The sequence below is a fragment of the Nannobrachium achirus genome (assembly GCF_963921795.1).
Source record: "Nannobrachium achirus genome assembly, chromosome: 6".
Classification (NCBI taxonomy): Eukaryota; Metazoa; Chordata; class Actinopteri; order Myctophiformes; family Myctophidae; genus Nannobrachium; species Nannobrachium achirus.
The window spans coordinates 62,240,135-62,258,666 of record NC_137815.1 but is presented as its reverse complement, the minus strand read 5'-3'; the positions used below and the strand labels follow the sequence as shown (position 1 = coordinate 62,258,666).

At 40.3% G+C, this 18,532-nt stretch overlaps 1 protein-coding gene across 1 annotated transcript in view; it reads left to right on the top strand.

Moving 5' to 3' along the window:
• gnl3l (G protein nucleolar 3 like) overlaps window positions 1-15,722 on the top strand; it is a 16,778-nt gene extending 1,056 nt beyond the window's left edge. Inside the window, exons 3-22 of the mRNA XM_080728634.1 lie at window positions 321-422; window positions 526-642; window positions 750-833; window positions 1,359-1,494; window positions 1,631-1,734; window positions 2,395-2,539; window positions 2,626-2,713; window positions 2,807-2,984; window positions 3,114-3,256; window positions 3,358-3,494; window positions 3,708-3,877; window positions 3,999-4,177; window positions 7,338-7,557; window positions 8,942-9,166; window positions 10,292-10,387; window positions 11,566-11,677; window positions 11,817-11,873; window positions 12,286-12,361; window positions 12,739-12,886; window positions 14,685-15,722. Coding sequence (XP_080584760.1) covers window positions 321-422; window positions 526-642; window positions 750-833; window positions 1,359-1,494; window positions 1,631-1,734; window positions 2,395-2,539; window positions 2,626-2,713; window positions 2,807-2,984; window positions 3,114-3,256; window positions 3,358-3,494; window positions 3,708-3,877; window positions 3,999-4,177; window positions 7,338-7,557; window positions 8,942-9,166; window positions 10,292-10,387; window positions 11,566-11,677; window positions 11,817-11,873; window positions 12,286-12,361; window positions 12,739-12,886; window positions 14,685-15,149 — 2,982 coding nt within the window. The 3' untranslated portion in view covers window positions 15,150-15,722. The remainder of the gene's footprint in view (window positions 1-320; window positions 423-525; window positions 643-749; window positions 834-1,358; window positions 1,495-1,630; window positions 1,735-2,394; window positions 2,540-2,625; window positions 2,714-2,806; window positions 2,985-3,113; window positions 3,257-3,357; window positions 3,495-3,707; window positions 3,878-3,998; window positions 4,178-7,337; window positions 7,558-8,941; window positions 9,167-10,291; window positions 10,388-11,565; window positions 11,678-11,816; window positions 11,874-12,285; window positions 12,362-12,738; window positions 12,887-14,684) is intronic.
• The last annotated feature ends 2,810 nt before the right edge of the window (window positions 15,723-18,532 follow it).

The following is an 18,532-nucleotide window of genomic DNA, read 5'->3' as shown; positions in this document are numbered from 1 at the left end:
TACAAACTGCTCACTGTCATGAATTAACTAAATGGAAAAGCTGTGGGGAGCCCGCTGGCCTAGTGGTTAAGGCGCATACCACATACTAGGCTATGATTCCCGATCCGGACGACCTTTGCAACATGTCATTTCCCATCTCTCTCCCCATTTCCTGTCAGTCTACTATCCTATCAAATAAAGGCATAAAAAGCCCAAAAACAAATCTTTAAAAAATGGAAAAGCTGTACAGGTAGCCCCATACTATAGAACCGCACCCTCTACTGAATTTAATTATCATTTTTTAGTTAAAAACACTTGTTGTGCCATTTTCCCCTCTTAAGGCTCAAGATGGAGAAAAGAGCGATGCCTCTGGTCAGACAACTAAATCATCACCATGGCGTGGCAAGGACCACAGAAATCCAGAAGATGTCAGGAGGCAACGGGTGATTTATTGACACTCTTCATCTCTGTTTAAAATATAAAAAAATGCTTTTGTATTTTCTTTATTTGAACTTTGAATTATTGTTTTATATTGTTGGATATCAGCTGGAGGCCCTCCAAGAAAAGCAGAGAATCTCAAGAGGACAACAGCTGATGAAAAGGAGAAACTTGTTAACCTTTCAAAATGATATTCTACAGCGCCAAAGGCAGTTTGAGCAGAGGGTAATCAACCCCTTTAAATAATAAGGGAAACACAAATACACGTTGCATAATTACTTACTTGATCAGTTTCATATGTGTTGATCGCTTTTTCTCCTCTATATTTGCAGGAGATGGAAATGCAGAATTTAGAGAAGCATGTCAATTTTGAGACTGAGAGCTCAAGAAAGGCTTATTACAGAGAATTCAAAAAGGTAGGTACACATCTATCCCTATGGAATTTATGGCATATGATGCATGTGAAAATAAAAACAAACTTAATACTTCCTATGGTTAATATGAGCATCAAATCAATATTTCAAATGTGTTTGTGCTTTTTTTTATTTGCACATGCATGCCATAAAAATGACACATGACATTTATGACATCATCAACTTGTGACAGGCATTTCCCCTACTGAGTGAAAGATTAGCTATTTCTAGAAGAAATAAAATATTTAAGGTGTTTTTAATTTTACATTGTAGTTATAGAGGACAATTATAATGTATTAAGACATATTTGTTGTATTAGTCAGGGATCACTTTAATATAATACACACACACACACACACACACACACACACATATATATATATATATATATATATATATATATATATATATATATATATATATATATATATATAAAATAAAAGGCACTTAAGAAAAAAGTACTTAAGAAAAGGTGCAAGTTTGCTCCTTGTCAGAGGTGCAGTCTTGTTAAATTTACATTCTCTTCAGGTGGTTGAGGCCTCGGATGTTATTTTGGAAGTTCTGGATGCACGTGACCCTCTTGGCTGCCGATGCCCTCAGGTGGAGCAGGCAGTCATCCAGAGTGGAACCAACAAGAAAATAGTTCTAGTGCTTAATAAAATTGGTAGGTGGACAGGAGAAATTCACATAACATGGTTTCATGATAATTTTATGTGCATCTAAATTTGATTGAACCCCAAATTATTTTGTTTCAACAATCCCATTTATCATTATTTGTCACTTTTACTTTGTGTTTATAGATCTGGTGTCAAAGGAAATTGTCGAGAAATGGATCAAGTATCTACGCAACGAGTTTCCCACTGTGGCGTTTAAAGCCTCTACTCAGATGCAAAATAAGAACTTGGTATGCAAGTTTAGTCATTATTTCTTTTTTTATTTTTAGAGGGTATGATTAGGCCTAGAATTATTGAATGCTTTAACCAGTGAAAAATAGCTATTTTTGAAAAAGTCGTGAAAATGTGTGCAAATCTTTGAATATATGTATTTTCAAAGCGAACGTTTGTAACTCAAATTTTGCTTCTGGTTGGTCCCTGGAACTAGATATTTTGAAATGGGGGTCTGTGGCCAAATAAATATCATTTTGGGGGTCCTTCACATGAAAAGGTTTGAGAACCACTGACATAGTAGTCTCTCAAGAACAGACTAACTGAGCTCCAGTCAAGTGAAAAGGACCTTTTCTTTGACGATGGCTGGCCAGATTGCTGACATAGAAACATAGGTTTTTTCCAAAAATCTTAGAAGGATTCAAAAGACACTTATAGAATCGGGTCAAAATTCTAATTTTCACGATTTTTCGAAAATAGCAGATCTACAAGCTCGCAGCGCGGCACTCGGTGCCGCGCTGTGAGCTTGTATATCTGCTATTTTTTTATATTTAAAGCATAAAATATTGCGTCATATTGTGTTCAGGCCTAAATGGGTTAAAACTGTGGAGCAATGTTCATATGCAGAAGGTGCAATCCACTTACCTTAAATTATTTTGTTTGTGACCCTCCATGAGCAGCAGCGAAGTAACGTACCTGTGACAAAAGCCACGTCAGAGCTCCTTGGTAGCAGTGCTTGCATTGGAGCAGATTGTTTGATGAAACTTCTGGGGAATTACTGTCGTACTGTCGACATAAAGACGGCCATCACTGTGGGTGTTGTAGGTGAGCACCACATGTCACATTGTTGCATCGCAAAAATCAAAGCAGATATGCATGATGTATAATGACCAACCATCAATGTTTTATAGGTTTTCCCAATGTGGGAAAGAGTAGTCTGATAAACAGTCTGAAACGGGCCCGGGCATGCAATGTTGGAGCCACTCCTGGGGTGACAAAGTAAGTATAAATTCTGCGATATGTACTGCTAAAGGTCTGCATGATGTCTGCTTGCCTTGTACCACTACACTACTATCATCTGATTGGTTACAGGTGCCTTCAAGAGGTGCATTTGGACAAACACATTAAACTTCTGGACTGCCCTGGCATTGTAATGGCAACTTCAACAACCGATGCAGCAATGATTCTTCGTAACTGTGTAAAGATTGAACAGCTTGTTGATCCCCTCCCTCCAGTAGAGGCCATATTGCGACGCTGTAATAAAGCACAGGTATATCTGTTTTTTTTATATTTTTTATATATATATTTTTTTTTTTTTGTTTTTTTAAAGTTAGACCATTGGTACCTGGCTTGATTACGTTTTGTACTTATTGTCACAAATGCAATGTTCCATCCAAAGATCATGGAGCATTACGGAGTTCCAAACTTCCAAACAGCTCCGGAGTTCTTGGCATTGCTTGCCCGACGACAAGGCAAGCTGAGAAAGGGAGGCCTACCTGATAGCGACAAAGCAGCAAAGAGTGTCTTAATGGATTGGACAGGGTTAGTAAAAGTCCGCAATTTGTATGTATAGCATTGAAATAAAATCTACTTTCTAACAATATAATCTAATGTTGGCATCCCATGTACATTGTGTTGTGTAGGGGAAAGATCAGCTACTTTACACATCCCCCAGAAACCCACACTCTCCCCACCCATATCAGTGCAGAGTTTGTTACAGAGATGGGCAAAGCATTTGACTGGGATGAACTGGAGAAGGGAAATCAGGAGGTATTGGCAGGTAGGTGAACGGATTATCCTGAAAGACTAGCAGTTATTTCTGATTAAAGTGACAATTCATAAGACACAATCTATGTTAAATTGCACCTGGGATCTAAATCTAAACTAAGTTGTTTGGTTTTTCAATCAATTAAACCATTGGGGGCTTGATATTCTTGACCCCAAACGCACTAGTAATTACTCTCATACATGTTTTATAAAATAACTCTTTCAGGGTCCTCTTGTATGGATGTCCAAGTGGGATTCTGCATGGCAACGGCTGGAATGACTCAAGGTGGTCAGGATGAACCAACTTGTGATCTGGAAATGAATGATTGCTGTGTAGAAGAGCAAGAATTTAAAGATCATGAATCTGAATCTATGCAAGACCAACAAGATCCAGAGGTATTGCACTCTTTGAAACCTAGGTGGTTGGCAAAAAGCTGTATCATTTTCTAGGTTTTGAAAAGTTCTATTCACATATCTCCTTTCTCTCCTTTGTTCTCTCTTTGTTTTTACAAAATAGTTTGGACCAATGACGGTGGAGATAAAATCTCAGAAGTCAAAGACTGGTGGTTCTGCAGATGATGCAGCAGCCAAGACTATGGATTTGTGGGACATTGTGAAGGTAGACCCTCTGCAACAGGGCCAGGCACTCCTAGCTGCCAACAAGAAGAGGAAGAAAAAGCAGAAGAGAGCAGGTTTGTTCTAAACCAGGGGTCTTCAACGTTTTCAGGCCAAGGACCCCTTAGTTGAGAGAGAGATGAAGCAGGGACCCCCACTATCTTTTCAGAGATTCCATATAGTTCATTGTTTTACAGCACAATCATCAGTGTTATTTTGGATTCATGTCAATTTGTGTTTTCAGATATTTAACCACTTGAACCGTCGATACTTAATAAACTTGGCCTTTCTCTATGTTCTGCTCTTTTTTCCCTCTACACAAAATCTCTTTGCCAAAAAATAGCCGATCTACAAGCTCACAACGCCTCACAGCGCGCAAGGTGTTGTGAGCTTGTAGACCTGCTTTTTTTGGCCAAGGTTCTCCGAATATGGACACTAGGGTTAAAGTGTTTCTATTACACAAAGATTTGGAGGACCCCCTAGGGGTCCCGGAACCCCTGTTGAAGACCCCTGTTCTAAACATTTTAATTGACAGGTTATAGTTATTATTCTACCAAGTAATTTGTTAACAACTTGTTTTGTTTTACTCTTTACAGATAAAATTGCAACCAACCTCTCGGATACCTTGACATCTGCAATGAACTTCACATTTTGAATGGTCTGCATTTCCAAATGCTCTGCATAGTGCCTTTATCTAACAGCGACACAGTGGACCAAGCCAACCTTCTCATTTGGAGCTGGGGTTCGAACCAGGAACCCTCCGGTTCCCAGACGCCCACTAAATCTACTGATGAAAATAAAAGATCATGATCCACTGATTGAATCTATTTTGTATTTTCATTAATATAAATCTTCCATGTACTGCTTTTCAACAGATATTCTTTTGATTGAAACTACCAATGCAACACATTTTACATATCGATTATACAAATGGCAAATTTGTTTTTTTAAATACAAGTTCTCTAGCATATTCTGATTAAGTAAGTAGGCATCATGACATTTAATTGGGGAAAATTCTTAAAAAAAAATTTTTTTTAAATAGCCACAAATCACAACAAATCAAATTCAGACGAGCTTGGTGGCACAGCTCTGGAGCACCAACCTGTGGCTGTCCATGTAACAGCTGCTAGTGGACAACTGTTCACTATGAAATTATTTGCTACACTATTACTATTATTATTATGGGAAAGGAGCAACTGATGGGGCTGGATTGGATATGCCTAAAATATAAACAAATGTATTAAAAATGGTTTGTTTGATGTACTACTTCATGAGGGCTGGGGGCGGAATATCAGCCAGCCCAGAGAGAATAAATATATTTTATTAGGCTGCGTGCATGCTCATGAAAAAAAATAATAATAATAATTGCTACATATCTCATACAGGTGCTCTATTGCGACTTTCTTTTCTTTGTACCTTGCTGTGCTGCCTCTGCCTCAGGGCTGCCAAGTGCCAATGTATGTAATTTATTTTTTATTTTACTCCTTCGTGAAATTACTGAAGAAAAAAAATAATAATTGAATTTGTTTTTCATTCATGTCAAATTTAGCTTTTTTTTGGTATGTTTTTTGAAAATCAAAAACAAAATGTAGGAAACAAAAAAATAAAAGGGACACACAAATGGGTCCCGAGTCTCCCGACCCACTGTTTGGGAAACATGCCCTACTACTATTGAATATTTCAGAGCATGAGAGTTGACTTTTATTTTGACGATCACGTAACCTTATCCCATGGCAACCAAACGTTTCCGGGTGACGTGCGTCAGTTAAATGACCTCAGTTGTGGAGTAAACAACACCGAGCTGCACCGCTATTTCAACACTTTAGTCACATCCAATAACAAACACCATGGCTAATAAAAAAGCGGAGGATTTGGGGGATTAGAGTGGAAGAAGTGGCCAAGTTGCACAGATATACCACAGTACGTTACTCCTTTACCCTTAAATAACGTCCTCGGGAGTTACATAGCTAATTTACGCTAACGTTTAGTTTCATTAAAGCCCACTTCCTATTTTCACTTTGCCTCGGCTAGCTGACACCGCTCGTTTCATCGATCTGGTTGAACGTACGCTCGGTAAATGTGATCAACTTGCTTAGAAAGTGATGAATAAACGCGTATTGTGACATTTGCAGGTTAATAAGAGACCTTTAAAAGGCTACAGTCAAATCATAACAATGGCATTAGCTTGAGCTTGTTATGCGCGTTAACAGTAGGCCGCGTTAACTAACAGTATAGACCTCCTCAGCTAACATTACAGTCTCAGCTAGGTGCTCGTTATATGGATTAGCACCGTGTCGTTGACATGGGGAAGTTTATGGTAAAAAAAACATCGTGGCTTTGGTGCAGGTTTAGTGTGGCATTCCCCCCTTCTGCCAGACTGCCCCCCCGCCCAACGACCACATGTAAATAACATGTTGGAGCTTGTTCTTGGAACAGGAGCAGGTGGAATATGTTGTGACGTCTGTTTGGTCTGTAATTATAGGCTCAGGAGGACTATTTTTCTGACTAGACTAGTTTAGTTTTCATCGAGGACATTTTGACGTGTCATAATAGACGTTGTTAAATGCAGCTGAAGGTAGTTGACAGATTCTGTTTGTTTTATTGATTTGTAACTGTACCAGCATGGACAACTCCTGTATGGTCTGACACAAACACATAGAGAAAGACTAGGCCTAATTGTCATTGGTTTTACCTGTGTTCTATATTGCCTGTTATTACAGGCAATATATTATATATTATAATGTATGTACTACAATGCAACTGAAGGTAATGGCATTACTTGTGGGTGTGTTTCCTTTTTGATTTTATATTTCTGTCTACAGTATGTGCCACAGTGCCAGCCTGAAGTTTACTGTACAGAAGCTGTCCATGCTAGTACACAGTAATACCTAAGAATCAACAGTGATAACCCTCAGCTTTGTTACCTATAGCTGTGAAACGGTTCTTCTGTATGAACATAAATACGTTTGTTTTTTCTTTTTTTATATATACTTTATTGAGTCAAACATGTAACAGTGCCTTTAAATAAATAAGTTAAAGTTGAGTCAATTTGAGGCAAGTAATCTTGTTTTTATTGGATAAGTGTAACCAGTTAAACCCTCCAAACTTTTGGCCAGGGTCAGCCCTGCATTTGGTTGGCTCTTTTTTCCTTCTACTTCTACACCACTTCACTTTGAAGAAAATAGCCAATTTACAAGCTCAGCTTTTTTTGTTTGCACTTGTCTTTCAGTTTCATCCCTAGATCTGGTTTCATTCATACACCCGCCACCATGTCGTCACGTGTGCTGATGCGGCAGCAGTTGATGCGGGAGCAGGCCCAGGAGCAGGAGAGACGTGAGGCTCAGCATCAGGCCACCGTCTCTCAGCTCAAGCCTTCTGACTCCACTCCAGCTATCTCCGTCACACTGCCTCCAAACGCTGCTCGACCACCTCCAGCACAGGTGCCTGTGGAAGTGCTGAAAGTAAGACCCTTTTTTCTTGCATAGTTTTGCTTTTATTTTACACTTTGTTTTTTGATGATTAAACATTGACTTGACTTTCAGTTGAAAACATTGACACACATGGCTGGCTACATTAGTTGCGACCGTAGGTCGCAGTTTAGTATGTGAATGGTCACAGCTTGTCTGTTTCTCTGTCTATAACGCCTGACCCTGTGGTTCCCCTGACACATCACCGTGAAATCACAGGTGACATCACAGTGATGTCAATTACTCAGAGCAGGGATCTCTCCATATATGGGCATAAACAGGTGACATCACAGTGGTGTGGCTGGTTCAGACAGGGATCTCCATGTATGGGCATAAAATGGATTGTATCTTGTGATGTCATGGGAACAACATAATCCCTTTTATGCCCATATATGGAGATCCCTGATGTTTTTCTTAAGTTATTAATATTTACCAGATTTTCGGCTGTTCCCGTCCACGACCGCCAAAGGTCTTTTCTTTCATGCGGAAAAAATAAAAAATACAATCGCGATGCTCCGTGTGTACATTATGGTCCATAGACAACAGGCCGTTTTGACCAAATGGGCGATATGGGAAAAGAGTTGGAGATACAGTATATCCATGTTTCTGCAGCCAGGATGAATACAATTCAATGGCATGATCCGAAAGTCCATGGATGTTGTATTCTGCGAGGAATCATGAGAAACCAAGTTTTTTCGCTCACTCCCTCCCACGGGAACGTGGGGGCTATTGATTACCATGGTAACCAGTTAACCCGTCCCTGAACGTGATTACGGGGCCGCAGCACTCCGCGGGGGGAATCTTTATCTTGTGTGTGGACGTGTTAGGCATTCCATGTCTTCAACGTTTTCAGGCCAAGGACCCCTTAGTTGAGAGAGAGATGAAGCAGGGACCCCCTCAACCTTTTCATAGATTCCATATAGTTTCATTGTTTGACAGCACGATCATCAGTGTATTTTGGATTCATGTCAATTTGTGTTTTCAAATATTTAACCACTTGAGCCGTCATTACCTAATAAACTTGACCTTTTACTCTGTACTTAGTCTGCTCTTTTTCTCCTCTACACCACCAAACCTCTTTGCCGAAAATAGCCGATCTACAAGCTTGCGGCGCGAGGCGTTGTGAGCTTGTAGATCTGCTATTTTTGGTTACAGTTCTTAGAATATGGACACTATGGTTCAAGTTGTTAATATAAAAAGGATTGGAAGATTTTGAGGACCCCCTGTATTAACTCTGAGGACCCCCTAGGGGTCCCGGACCCCCTGTTAAGGTACTCTCTGTGCTCCGTGTCACACCGGTAGATGTGGTATCACATTATACCAGTCCCTTGTGTATTATTGATTCATTAGTGTGATTTTCTTTATTTCATATTTTTAGGTGCAGAGCCACCTGGAGAACCCCACTAAGTACCACATCCAACAGTCGCAGAAGCAGCAGCTGAAGGAGTATCTGTCAACCACTCTGGGCAATAGGGTGGTCACTCAAACCCTGGTGGTCTCCCCCGTGCCACAGTCCAGTTCAGCCCCAGAGATGGGTCCTACAGCTAACAGTGCTCCCAACAGTCCCATGGCTCTGCTCAACCTCGGATCCAACAAAGAGGAAGTATGGGATTTTATTTTATATCATTGGTTGATTCATTTATCTTCAGTGGGGTGGGTTGCTATAAAAATGTTCCACATCCCTCAATTGCGTTTTACTGTCTTCAGTAAAGTCTCTGCCGATCGACGTGAAACTGCTCACGCTCCCTGGATCATGCTCCAAATTATTCAAATCGGCCTCATGGTAGCGCTATAACTAAGGCAGATTCCCATTTCTAACCCTGTAACTGGACCGATCTGTGTAAAACTCTGCAGGCACACTCCCTATAATAGGCCAAGGAAAAACCTATGCCCTGCATTTTTCCACATCAGCCTTTTATAATGTCACCAGGAGGCTGATCTTTATAAAACACATTTTATGATATTACTCTTACAGATTTGGTCCAAGCATCGCGCAAATCGGTGCACAGTATTTCTATAGTTGTGTTATCAAGATCGATGTGGATCTTAACGACATTTCATATTCCATCCTGATTGGATAAGATTGGCATTGAAAGTTACAGGAGTGGCTCGTTCTCAACAGAATGCCTCAAATCATGACACAGCATCCGATTGTCGTGAAAGGTTAAGGAAGAAATGCCACCCTTTTCAATTTGGACTATTATTGTGCCACCAGAGGCAAATTTTGGCTAAACAATTTTCTTTTTTTTTACATTACTCGTACACATTTTGTCCAAACATCACACAAATTGGTACCGTACACCTTATGTTTATAGTCATGACTGTATTCCGAACAAAGCTGCCCAACAATAACCTACCTGACCTGGCGGGGAGACCTGCTCCAAGGAGCACTTTTTCTACTTTGTTCTGTAATGATTTGCCGAAGGTCCCACTCTGACGATGCATGCCTTCTTCTCTCATCTTACTCTTGTTGGCCTGGTGTCACAATATGATGTTAAATACTGCACCAACGGCTTAATGATATCAGCACCTCACTTACACACTGTCCCCTCCTTTATGATGAGCCCTTAAACGGTTATATAGGCTACATTACATTTACAAGGCCATTTTATGGAGAGAAAAAAAATGGTGTATACATATTATACACACAAATTACCAATTTGTTTAAAATATGTAATTGAATGATAAAGATATGTATTGCATTTTTTTTGTTCTGCTTTCCCTCCAGATTGACGATGTAATCGACAACATCATTAGTCTAGAATCAAGCTTCAATGATGACATCATGTCATTAATTGATTCAGGTCTTCAATTGCCTAGCACGGTATGTACAACATGTATTTATTAGACCATCGCCATTACAGACATTTCATGTCTAAAGCTACCTTCATAGGTTATGAGTTCCTTCAGTAAATGTACATTTCTATAATGAGGGGTGTTAGTGAATAGTATAGTATTAGTGCATTATAGGATATTGTTCTTTGAGTGGAATGGCTCCGTTCCATGTGGAATTCTGATATGAGTGTCCAGTGTTGTAGGAGTAAATATATACTTTTGGCACTCAGTTACTATTCGTCAGGGAAGTGTTTGCTGGGCGGGGTAGGCTTTCAGTGGAGGCATGTTGGGGAGAAGCATCACAGTATGTTGTGCTCTTCCAAAGTATCAATTGACCTGCTGCTAGTTTTGTCAGAGGAAAGTGGCTTTTATACATACATTTTGACACAAAACGGAAAATGAGGATTATGGTTTTGTTGTTGGATGAAAGGAGAAAGAAGCAATGTAAGGTAAATGTCTTATGATTTGGACATCACCTCAGATTCATAGTTTGCCGTGTACAAATCTAGAAAAGTGTAATGTAATAGTACATTTTGAGCACTGCTCTGTGTGTGGTTTATATATGCAATATATTTTAAAATGCTTTATTACCTTGCATGTATCAAAATAGTTTTTTTGTGAAGTTTATCAATTCGTTTTGTCATGTGTTGACTGTTGAGTATGACATTAAAGGAGTAGTTCACCACCAAAATGACTTTTCTTTCCTATTGATTACTCATGCGATGGAAACTTGAGTTCAATAATATTTTTTGGTTTTAGTCGCATTCCTAAGACAATAATTTAATTACAATAAATGTACCCCCACTGATTCTGGATGGGGACCCGAATGCATTTTGGGTCCCCATCCGGAATCAATGGGCGTAAATTCACTATAATCAATTTTGTGTCTTAGGAATGTGAAAAATACAAAATAAATATTAATAAACTCAAGTCTCCATGGCATGAGTAATTAATAGAAGGTGGACTACTCTTTTAATGTTATTGTAAGCCTTTGATCTGGTGCTGCAGAGATCTATCTTCTTAAACTATGATTCTGCATTAACCACAGATGAATTGAGATTACAGGACAGGTGGCATCTTTCTCTCACTATCAGCACTTCTTTATTGCGATTGATTCAGTGTCCCATTATTTAATGCTTATAACACAACAATACGTGTTTCTTGTAGCTCCCTGGGAATCTCTTGGATGTCTACCATAGCCCTGGAATGGCAACACCTACTCTCACTGTCAGCAACTCGTGCCCTGCTGATCTTCCAAACATTAAAAGGGAATTCACTGGTACAGGAATAAAAGCTTTGTATATACTTTGTATATGTTTTATTTCCCTTCAAAAGTTTACTTATGTTCGTCAGAAACATAACATTTGTGGATGCTTGCTTTTGAGTAACCGACAACCTCATGCGAACGTGTTTTTCAGAAACTGATGCCAAAGCTCTAATGAAAGAAAGGCAGAAGAAGGACAACCATAACCTCAGTAAGTTAGCTTTTTGTTTAGAATAGATATTTTAAGTAGAGTTCTCAAATTCTGCCCGAACCCGACCATACCCGAACCCGACCGACATTTAGGGTAGGGTAGGGCCTAAAATGTATGCTAATTAGTAGGGCCGGGTAGGGCCTCGGGCCGGCCCAGTTAGGGCCGGGCCTTGATTTTCAGGCCCGTTGAGAACTCTAATTTTAAGGCATTTCCATTTTTGTTAAATGGCAGATAGTGGAGTGTAACATATCACTGAGCCAGATTCAAACAAAAGAGTTTTGTTGTCTCTGTTTCATTTCCCTATTTTCTTTACCCACTGACTGACTACTACTGACTACTTTTTAGAAGTGGAAGTAAAATTGTACTGTTCCTTCTTTCTCCCAACTTCCTGGTTACTCCTGCTTGTCTACAGTCGAGAGGAGGAGGAGATTCAACATCAATGACCGCATAAAGGAGCTGGGGGGTATGATACCGAAGTCTAATGACCCGTGAGTGATGTCTTGTTTGCTCTCAGGATAATAACTTAGTGAAATTCGGATTAGCCAAACACTTTGAATAATCCTTGAACTCACATATCGTCACTGTCGGGCAGAAACCTCGTATCTCCAAGTTTCAAATGTGCACGTCTTTTGTAAAGTAAAGCCCTGCTTCACCATTCAAGACTGTCGCACAAAACTAGTGAAAATAGCAGATCTACAAGCTATTTTCGGCTATTTTCACTAGTTTTAATCATTTTTAAAATGATAAATACCAAACCAACGGTTTTGGACATACAAGGTTTCCACCCGACAACGACGATATTGTTTGTTTTGTTGTCTTTACTTTTCCCTGCCACTGCTGCAACATTTGCTGGCACTCATTACAGGGAGATGCGGTGGAATAAAGGCACCATTCTGAAAGCTTCAGTAGATTACATCAGGAAGTTACAGAAGGAGCAACAAAGAGCCAAGGATGTGGAGATGCGTCAGAAAAAGCTGGAGCATGCAAACCAGAGTCTTATGCTGCGTATCCAGGTGAGACATTTTTATTCAAAATAAATGTAAATGAAGCACTTTGTCTACCTGCGTGCCACACAAGTCGGGAACAATGCATGTCAGGAATACACACCCACCTGTTTGTGCAATACATCTTCACCTGTTGTAGTCGTTGTACATGTTGTCTGACATGTGTTGTAGTCTCAAGCTTATCTCACATTGGTGAAACGGTACGAAGGTAAAGACGCAAAGCTCAGCCAATCAGTGAAGCAAGCAGGTCGGGTTAGCCAATCAGGGAACCCGTACCCACATAACAAACAAGGCACAAACTGGACGTGACGCTTGGCCAATCAGTTAAGCCAAGAGGTCGGTTTGGCCAATCGGGAAAGCTGGTGCCCACACCCCTCCCAAACACATAGAGATTCAGTGCGTCCTCCGCAGACAGACAAACAGACAGACAAATACAGATATTCATATTTGGTTCAGAGTCTATGTGGTATGCGCCTGGACCGCTAGGCCAGCGGGTGCCCCGACAGTAATTAGGTTTAATGTACAAAGAGCTTTTCAATTAGCCTTATTCACGGCCCGCCCACTCAGCATCCCCCGGGTGCTGAAGTCACATTTTGAAGGGGAAAATCCTACTATAGCCTATAGAGTTAACACAGAAATCGCAAATTTAATGCAATTTCCAAATAGTAAAGTATAAAATACGGCTAGCATGATCAAAAACACAAGATAGTAAATATAGCATTATAATTTACTTTACCGTTCGAAATAATGATTTGTTGGCTTTAAGTCCAGCTATTTCTGGTATAGTTTCCCCTTCTAAATTGATGTCAGCACCCGGGGGAAGCTGAGAAATTTGCTGAGTGGGCGGGCCGTGAATAAGGCTAATTCAGGGAAATAGTTATAGACTCACTTTGCCGATTTCTTTTATCAGAATCCTATCATAAGTTTCAAAGTCTTTTCAAAAGACTTGCAAAAAATTGCAATGTCGGCCTGGGTGTCGCAGGCGTAGTGTTCCAGGCACCCTAGGCTCAGTGTAGCCTGACAGTGTGTTGCGGGTTCGAGTCCCGAACCTGACGGCCTTTGCTGCATGTTACTCCCCATCTCTCTCTCCTCGTTTCCTGTCAATAAAGGCATACAAAGCTGTAAAAATGTATATCCTTAAAAAAATGCAAAGTTATCCCTTTTAACACAGTGGTTCTCAACCTGTGGGTCGGAACCCCCAGGGGGGTCCTTGCATTATTTTGGGGGGTCCCCAGATGATTAACCTAATGTGAAACATTGTTTTCTCACTCAAGAGTAAACAAAGTTGAAGTGTATAGAGGGTATCTGCACATATCAAAAGTGACAATTTAAGGACTTTCTAATACCTCTAAAATGACAAATTAAACATTGTCCAAATTGTCAAATATTAGAGGTAGAAATTGTGAAAATAGCCGATCTACATGCTCACAACGCCTCGCAACTTATAAAAGCATAACATCTGTTTAGCAGAGTGTGATGGCTTTTGTGGGACAATGATGGCATGGATGTGTTTGTAATAACAACTAGTAACACGTTCATGAAAAAATAAAAACACTTTTGACCACAACAAATAGTGTAAGAGCGATAGGCTTATAGGCTCCACTCTATGTTATGAGAGCTGCTGGGTTCTGCTGGGGAAACTGGACAACAGGGGCATTTCTGCCTAATAGACCCTATGGACAGTCATTTTGGATCAATACAAGTAGGAAAATGAGCCTAGAAGTGATTTAGGGAGGAGTTGTCCTTTAACATGTCATTCATGTCAGGCTGTGAGATCTTTAGCGCCCTCTGTTGGTGTTTTGCGCAGGAACTGGAGATGCAGGCACGGCTCCACGGCATCCCAACCTCCACCTCCATGTCTGGGCTGAACTCGGATCCCTCCCTGCTCCACCAGCTGCAGGCGTCCCAGAGTGGCCAGCAGCCTCTTTTGCCCAGTGCGGGAGGAGCCTCCCAGAACCTCCTGAATCTGGGATCATCAGCCATGGGACAGGGCGTCCCCGCCTCCTTCCTCTCCCCGCCCTCCTCAGACTCCCCCGCCGGCGTCACCATCAGCAGTCCCCTGGATCTGGGCAGCCTGAGCTTCGCTGAGCTAGATGACCCCTCTGCCCAAGGACTCTACCCAGACGTGGGCCTGGGGGACATTCTCATGGACGACGGGTGCACCCTGTCTCCGGAGGGGGTGGCGGAACAGGCACTGTTTTCTCCTTTGTCACCCGGTGCCTCCAAAACGAGCAGTCGCAGGAGCAGCCTTGAAATGGACGAAGACTTGTGACGAGGTCAAAGGTAGTGGTCCACCAGGCGGACAATGGGATTTTAGGGACAAGTATGTCAGGGAGCCTGCAGTCCTTCCTTGGATAAGATCAGTCGACGTGATGAACTGTATCATTGAACTTGGAAAACAAGTAGCCAGCAGTAGGATCAAAACGTATATGAATCCTGGATCAGCAGGAAATACATTATCTTCTTAAGTTTTACTCAGCTTAAACATTAATGTTCCTACTTGGACGTGCTCAGATGATTGTTTGGGCTCATAAAATGCAATCTTGTGAAGATGGAATGTTGTGGAATGGTAGCATGGGCTTAGCAATAAGACTTTAATTAATACTCAAGTATTTTTTTAGTTTTCCTTCAGATAATTAATAATAATTAAGAGAAATATAAAATAAAATGCGTAAGAGAAGTTTGCTTGAATATAGGTTACTATATTGTAATTTTAGGGATGGAAGCCTTGAGGTTTCTTTTCATTAATACTGGCATGACAAATTAAGAGATTCCATATTCATATATATGTGTGTGTGTGTGTGTGTGTGTGTGTGTGTGTGTGTGTGTGTGTGTGTGTGTGTGTGTGTGTGTGTGTGTGTGTGTGTGTGTGTGTGTGTGTGTGTACAGTATATGTATGTGTGTGTGTGTATCTGAGGTCGTGCTAGGAGTTTAAGGATTTTTTAAAAGGATTTTAACACCTACAGCATTATATTTTGCATTGAACTATTTTAGTAATATACACACACATGCGCAGGATATCTTGGCTACATTACAATTTATGCATTGAGCACATGCTTGCGTAATGGTTTCTCAATCAATTGCGAGTTGGTGTTGGCTAGTAGACCACTCTCACATCACATTACAATCAATTCCGTTTGAACACATTTTCTAATCAAAGGGCACTGCAAAAGAAATGGGCACTTCAGATTAATCCTTCATAACGTGGTTTAGCTGACCTGTTAAGGTAATAAATTATAGGCTGTAGCTAAATGTGGTTGCCGTCCGTGTGTCTGGTTGGTACAGCTTTGGGAAAGTTGATTGAGCATTTGTGGGGATCTTGTAGTCTCCTCATAGAGCGTTTCAGTCCAAGTGGTAATATAGCGTTTTAACTTGTCCACCTTTATGATTAACGTTGTGTTTCACCTGGATGTGCGTCATGTGACCGTCTCAGTGTGGATATATGGATATGTGTAACTTAAAGTTGTACTATGTAACTTTTTTTATAAAACAAATCTTAAAATTCTCCTAACTATTAAATCACAAAAGTTTTAGAAGATCCGCGCCGTGAATTTCAGCCTGTAAAGCCTTCTCTATATGTAAACTGAGATCCTTGCCGTGGACCGGATCTCGCGCCAAAATTGCGTCATCACACTACCGGCCAATCACAGCGAGGGTTATACAACTGCCGGCCAATCACAGCGCATCTTGAAGTGGGGTCGCTATGGCAGCCATATTTGTTGTCGCCCGTTTGTACCATCCCTTCTCTAGGTAATTTCGCCTACCAGGCAGGGTGAAGGAGTCCGTATCTCTGGAATTACTGAACGCACAGGAACAAGGGACCCCTTAAAAGATAGATCTCAGCGAGGTGGAGGCAGACGCGGGGGTCTGAAGGTACGACCGCGGTTTGCTATAGGGCTAATGACCACTAGTTGGGCAACTTACACAGTATGGCTTTAACAGTGTGTTTGTGGGAGAGAGACAGAGCTTAAGTAGAGGATTTGAAATGTGCCGTATTTTCGGTGATAATTGGTTAATCTAGTTGCTTTAACAGGGCAACTAGATTATTGTTATTATTGTTGTTGTTTCTAGAACAACCCCAAAAGTCCATTGAGTTCATTGGAGGAGTGGTGCCCTGTTTTATTCGGTTCCTCAAGCTGTATAGAAATGTTGACCGGACTACTCGTACTCGCACTACAGATTGGGCTGCAGTGCAGTATGCATATACGTCCCTATCCGTATGTCCCTTTTCTGATTGGACAATATATTGGATTTGAGGATTAGTCGAGCTTTACGTGACATCACAATTTATAATAAAAATAGGTAAGAGGGAATTCTTCAGGAACTATTTTCTAGTGTGAACCCACGACTCAATTCCATTACACTTGCATTGCAATTTCTCAGAATTGCACCTTTCTAGTTATTATAGCCTAATGAACTGCTGTGTCTTTGTCAATCGATGGCCGGAGAGATTTATATTTTCCGTTCTTTGTCATAAACAATCAGTCAAAACCAGCAATTACCGGCAAAGCGACCTTTAGTATGCATGTATGTGTATATTTATACTGTATATACTGTATACACTTGTGTGTGCGTGTGTGTGTGTGTATGTATGTACACTATATATATATATATATATATATATATATATATATATATATATATATATATATATATATATATTAGGGCTGGGATACGATTAAAAAAAATCATCTAATTAATTACAGGCTTTGTAATTAATTAATCGCATTTTAATCGCATATTAATATTTTACTCGAGAAGCATTTCTTTTTCAAGTAAAACACATTTTGTTGTATGAGTGAATCAACGAGTGAGTTTTTTTAAATCTAAATCTCGCATCCACTGGGCCAACCAAAGCGCTCTGATCGGCTACTTCTCCCTTTGCGTTTGTTGTCCCAGCCCTAAATATATATATATATATATATATATATATATATATATATATATATATATATATATATATATATATTAGGGCTGGGATACGATTAAAAAAAATCATCTAATTAATTACAGGCTTTGTAATTAATTAATCGCATTTTAATCGCATATTAATATTTTACTCGAGAAGCATTTCTTTTTCAAGTAAAACACATTTTGTTGTATGAGTGAATCAACGAGTGAGTTTTTTTAAATCTAAATCTCGCATCCACTGGGCCAACCAAAGCGCTCTGATCGGCTACTTCTCCCTTTGCGTTTGTTGTCCCAGCCCTAAATATATATATATATATATATATATATATATATATATATATATATATATATATATATATATATATGTATATATATATATATATATATATATATATATATGTATATATATATATGTGGCGGAGAGAGTCGCAGCCCCAGCCTGAAGCCTCAAAAGTCTAGTATCTGCTCTCGTTCCATAGGGATGTCCCTTTGGAGTGATGGTTAAGATATTGGACTTTCGCGCGGGAGACCCGGGTTCGAAGCCGGGTGGGGAGGTTCGGATCACCTCTGTTACATTGGTGCCGTGACCCGGATCCGGGCTTCCCCGTAGGAGGAGGTCAAAGGGGGGTGAGTGTGGCGGAGAGAGTCGCAGCCCCAGCCTGAATCCTCAAAACTCTAGTATCTGCTCTCGTTCCATAGGGATGTCCCTTTGGAGTGATGGTTAAGATATTGGACTGTCGTGCG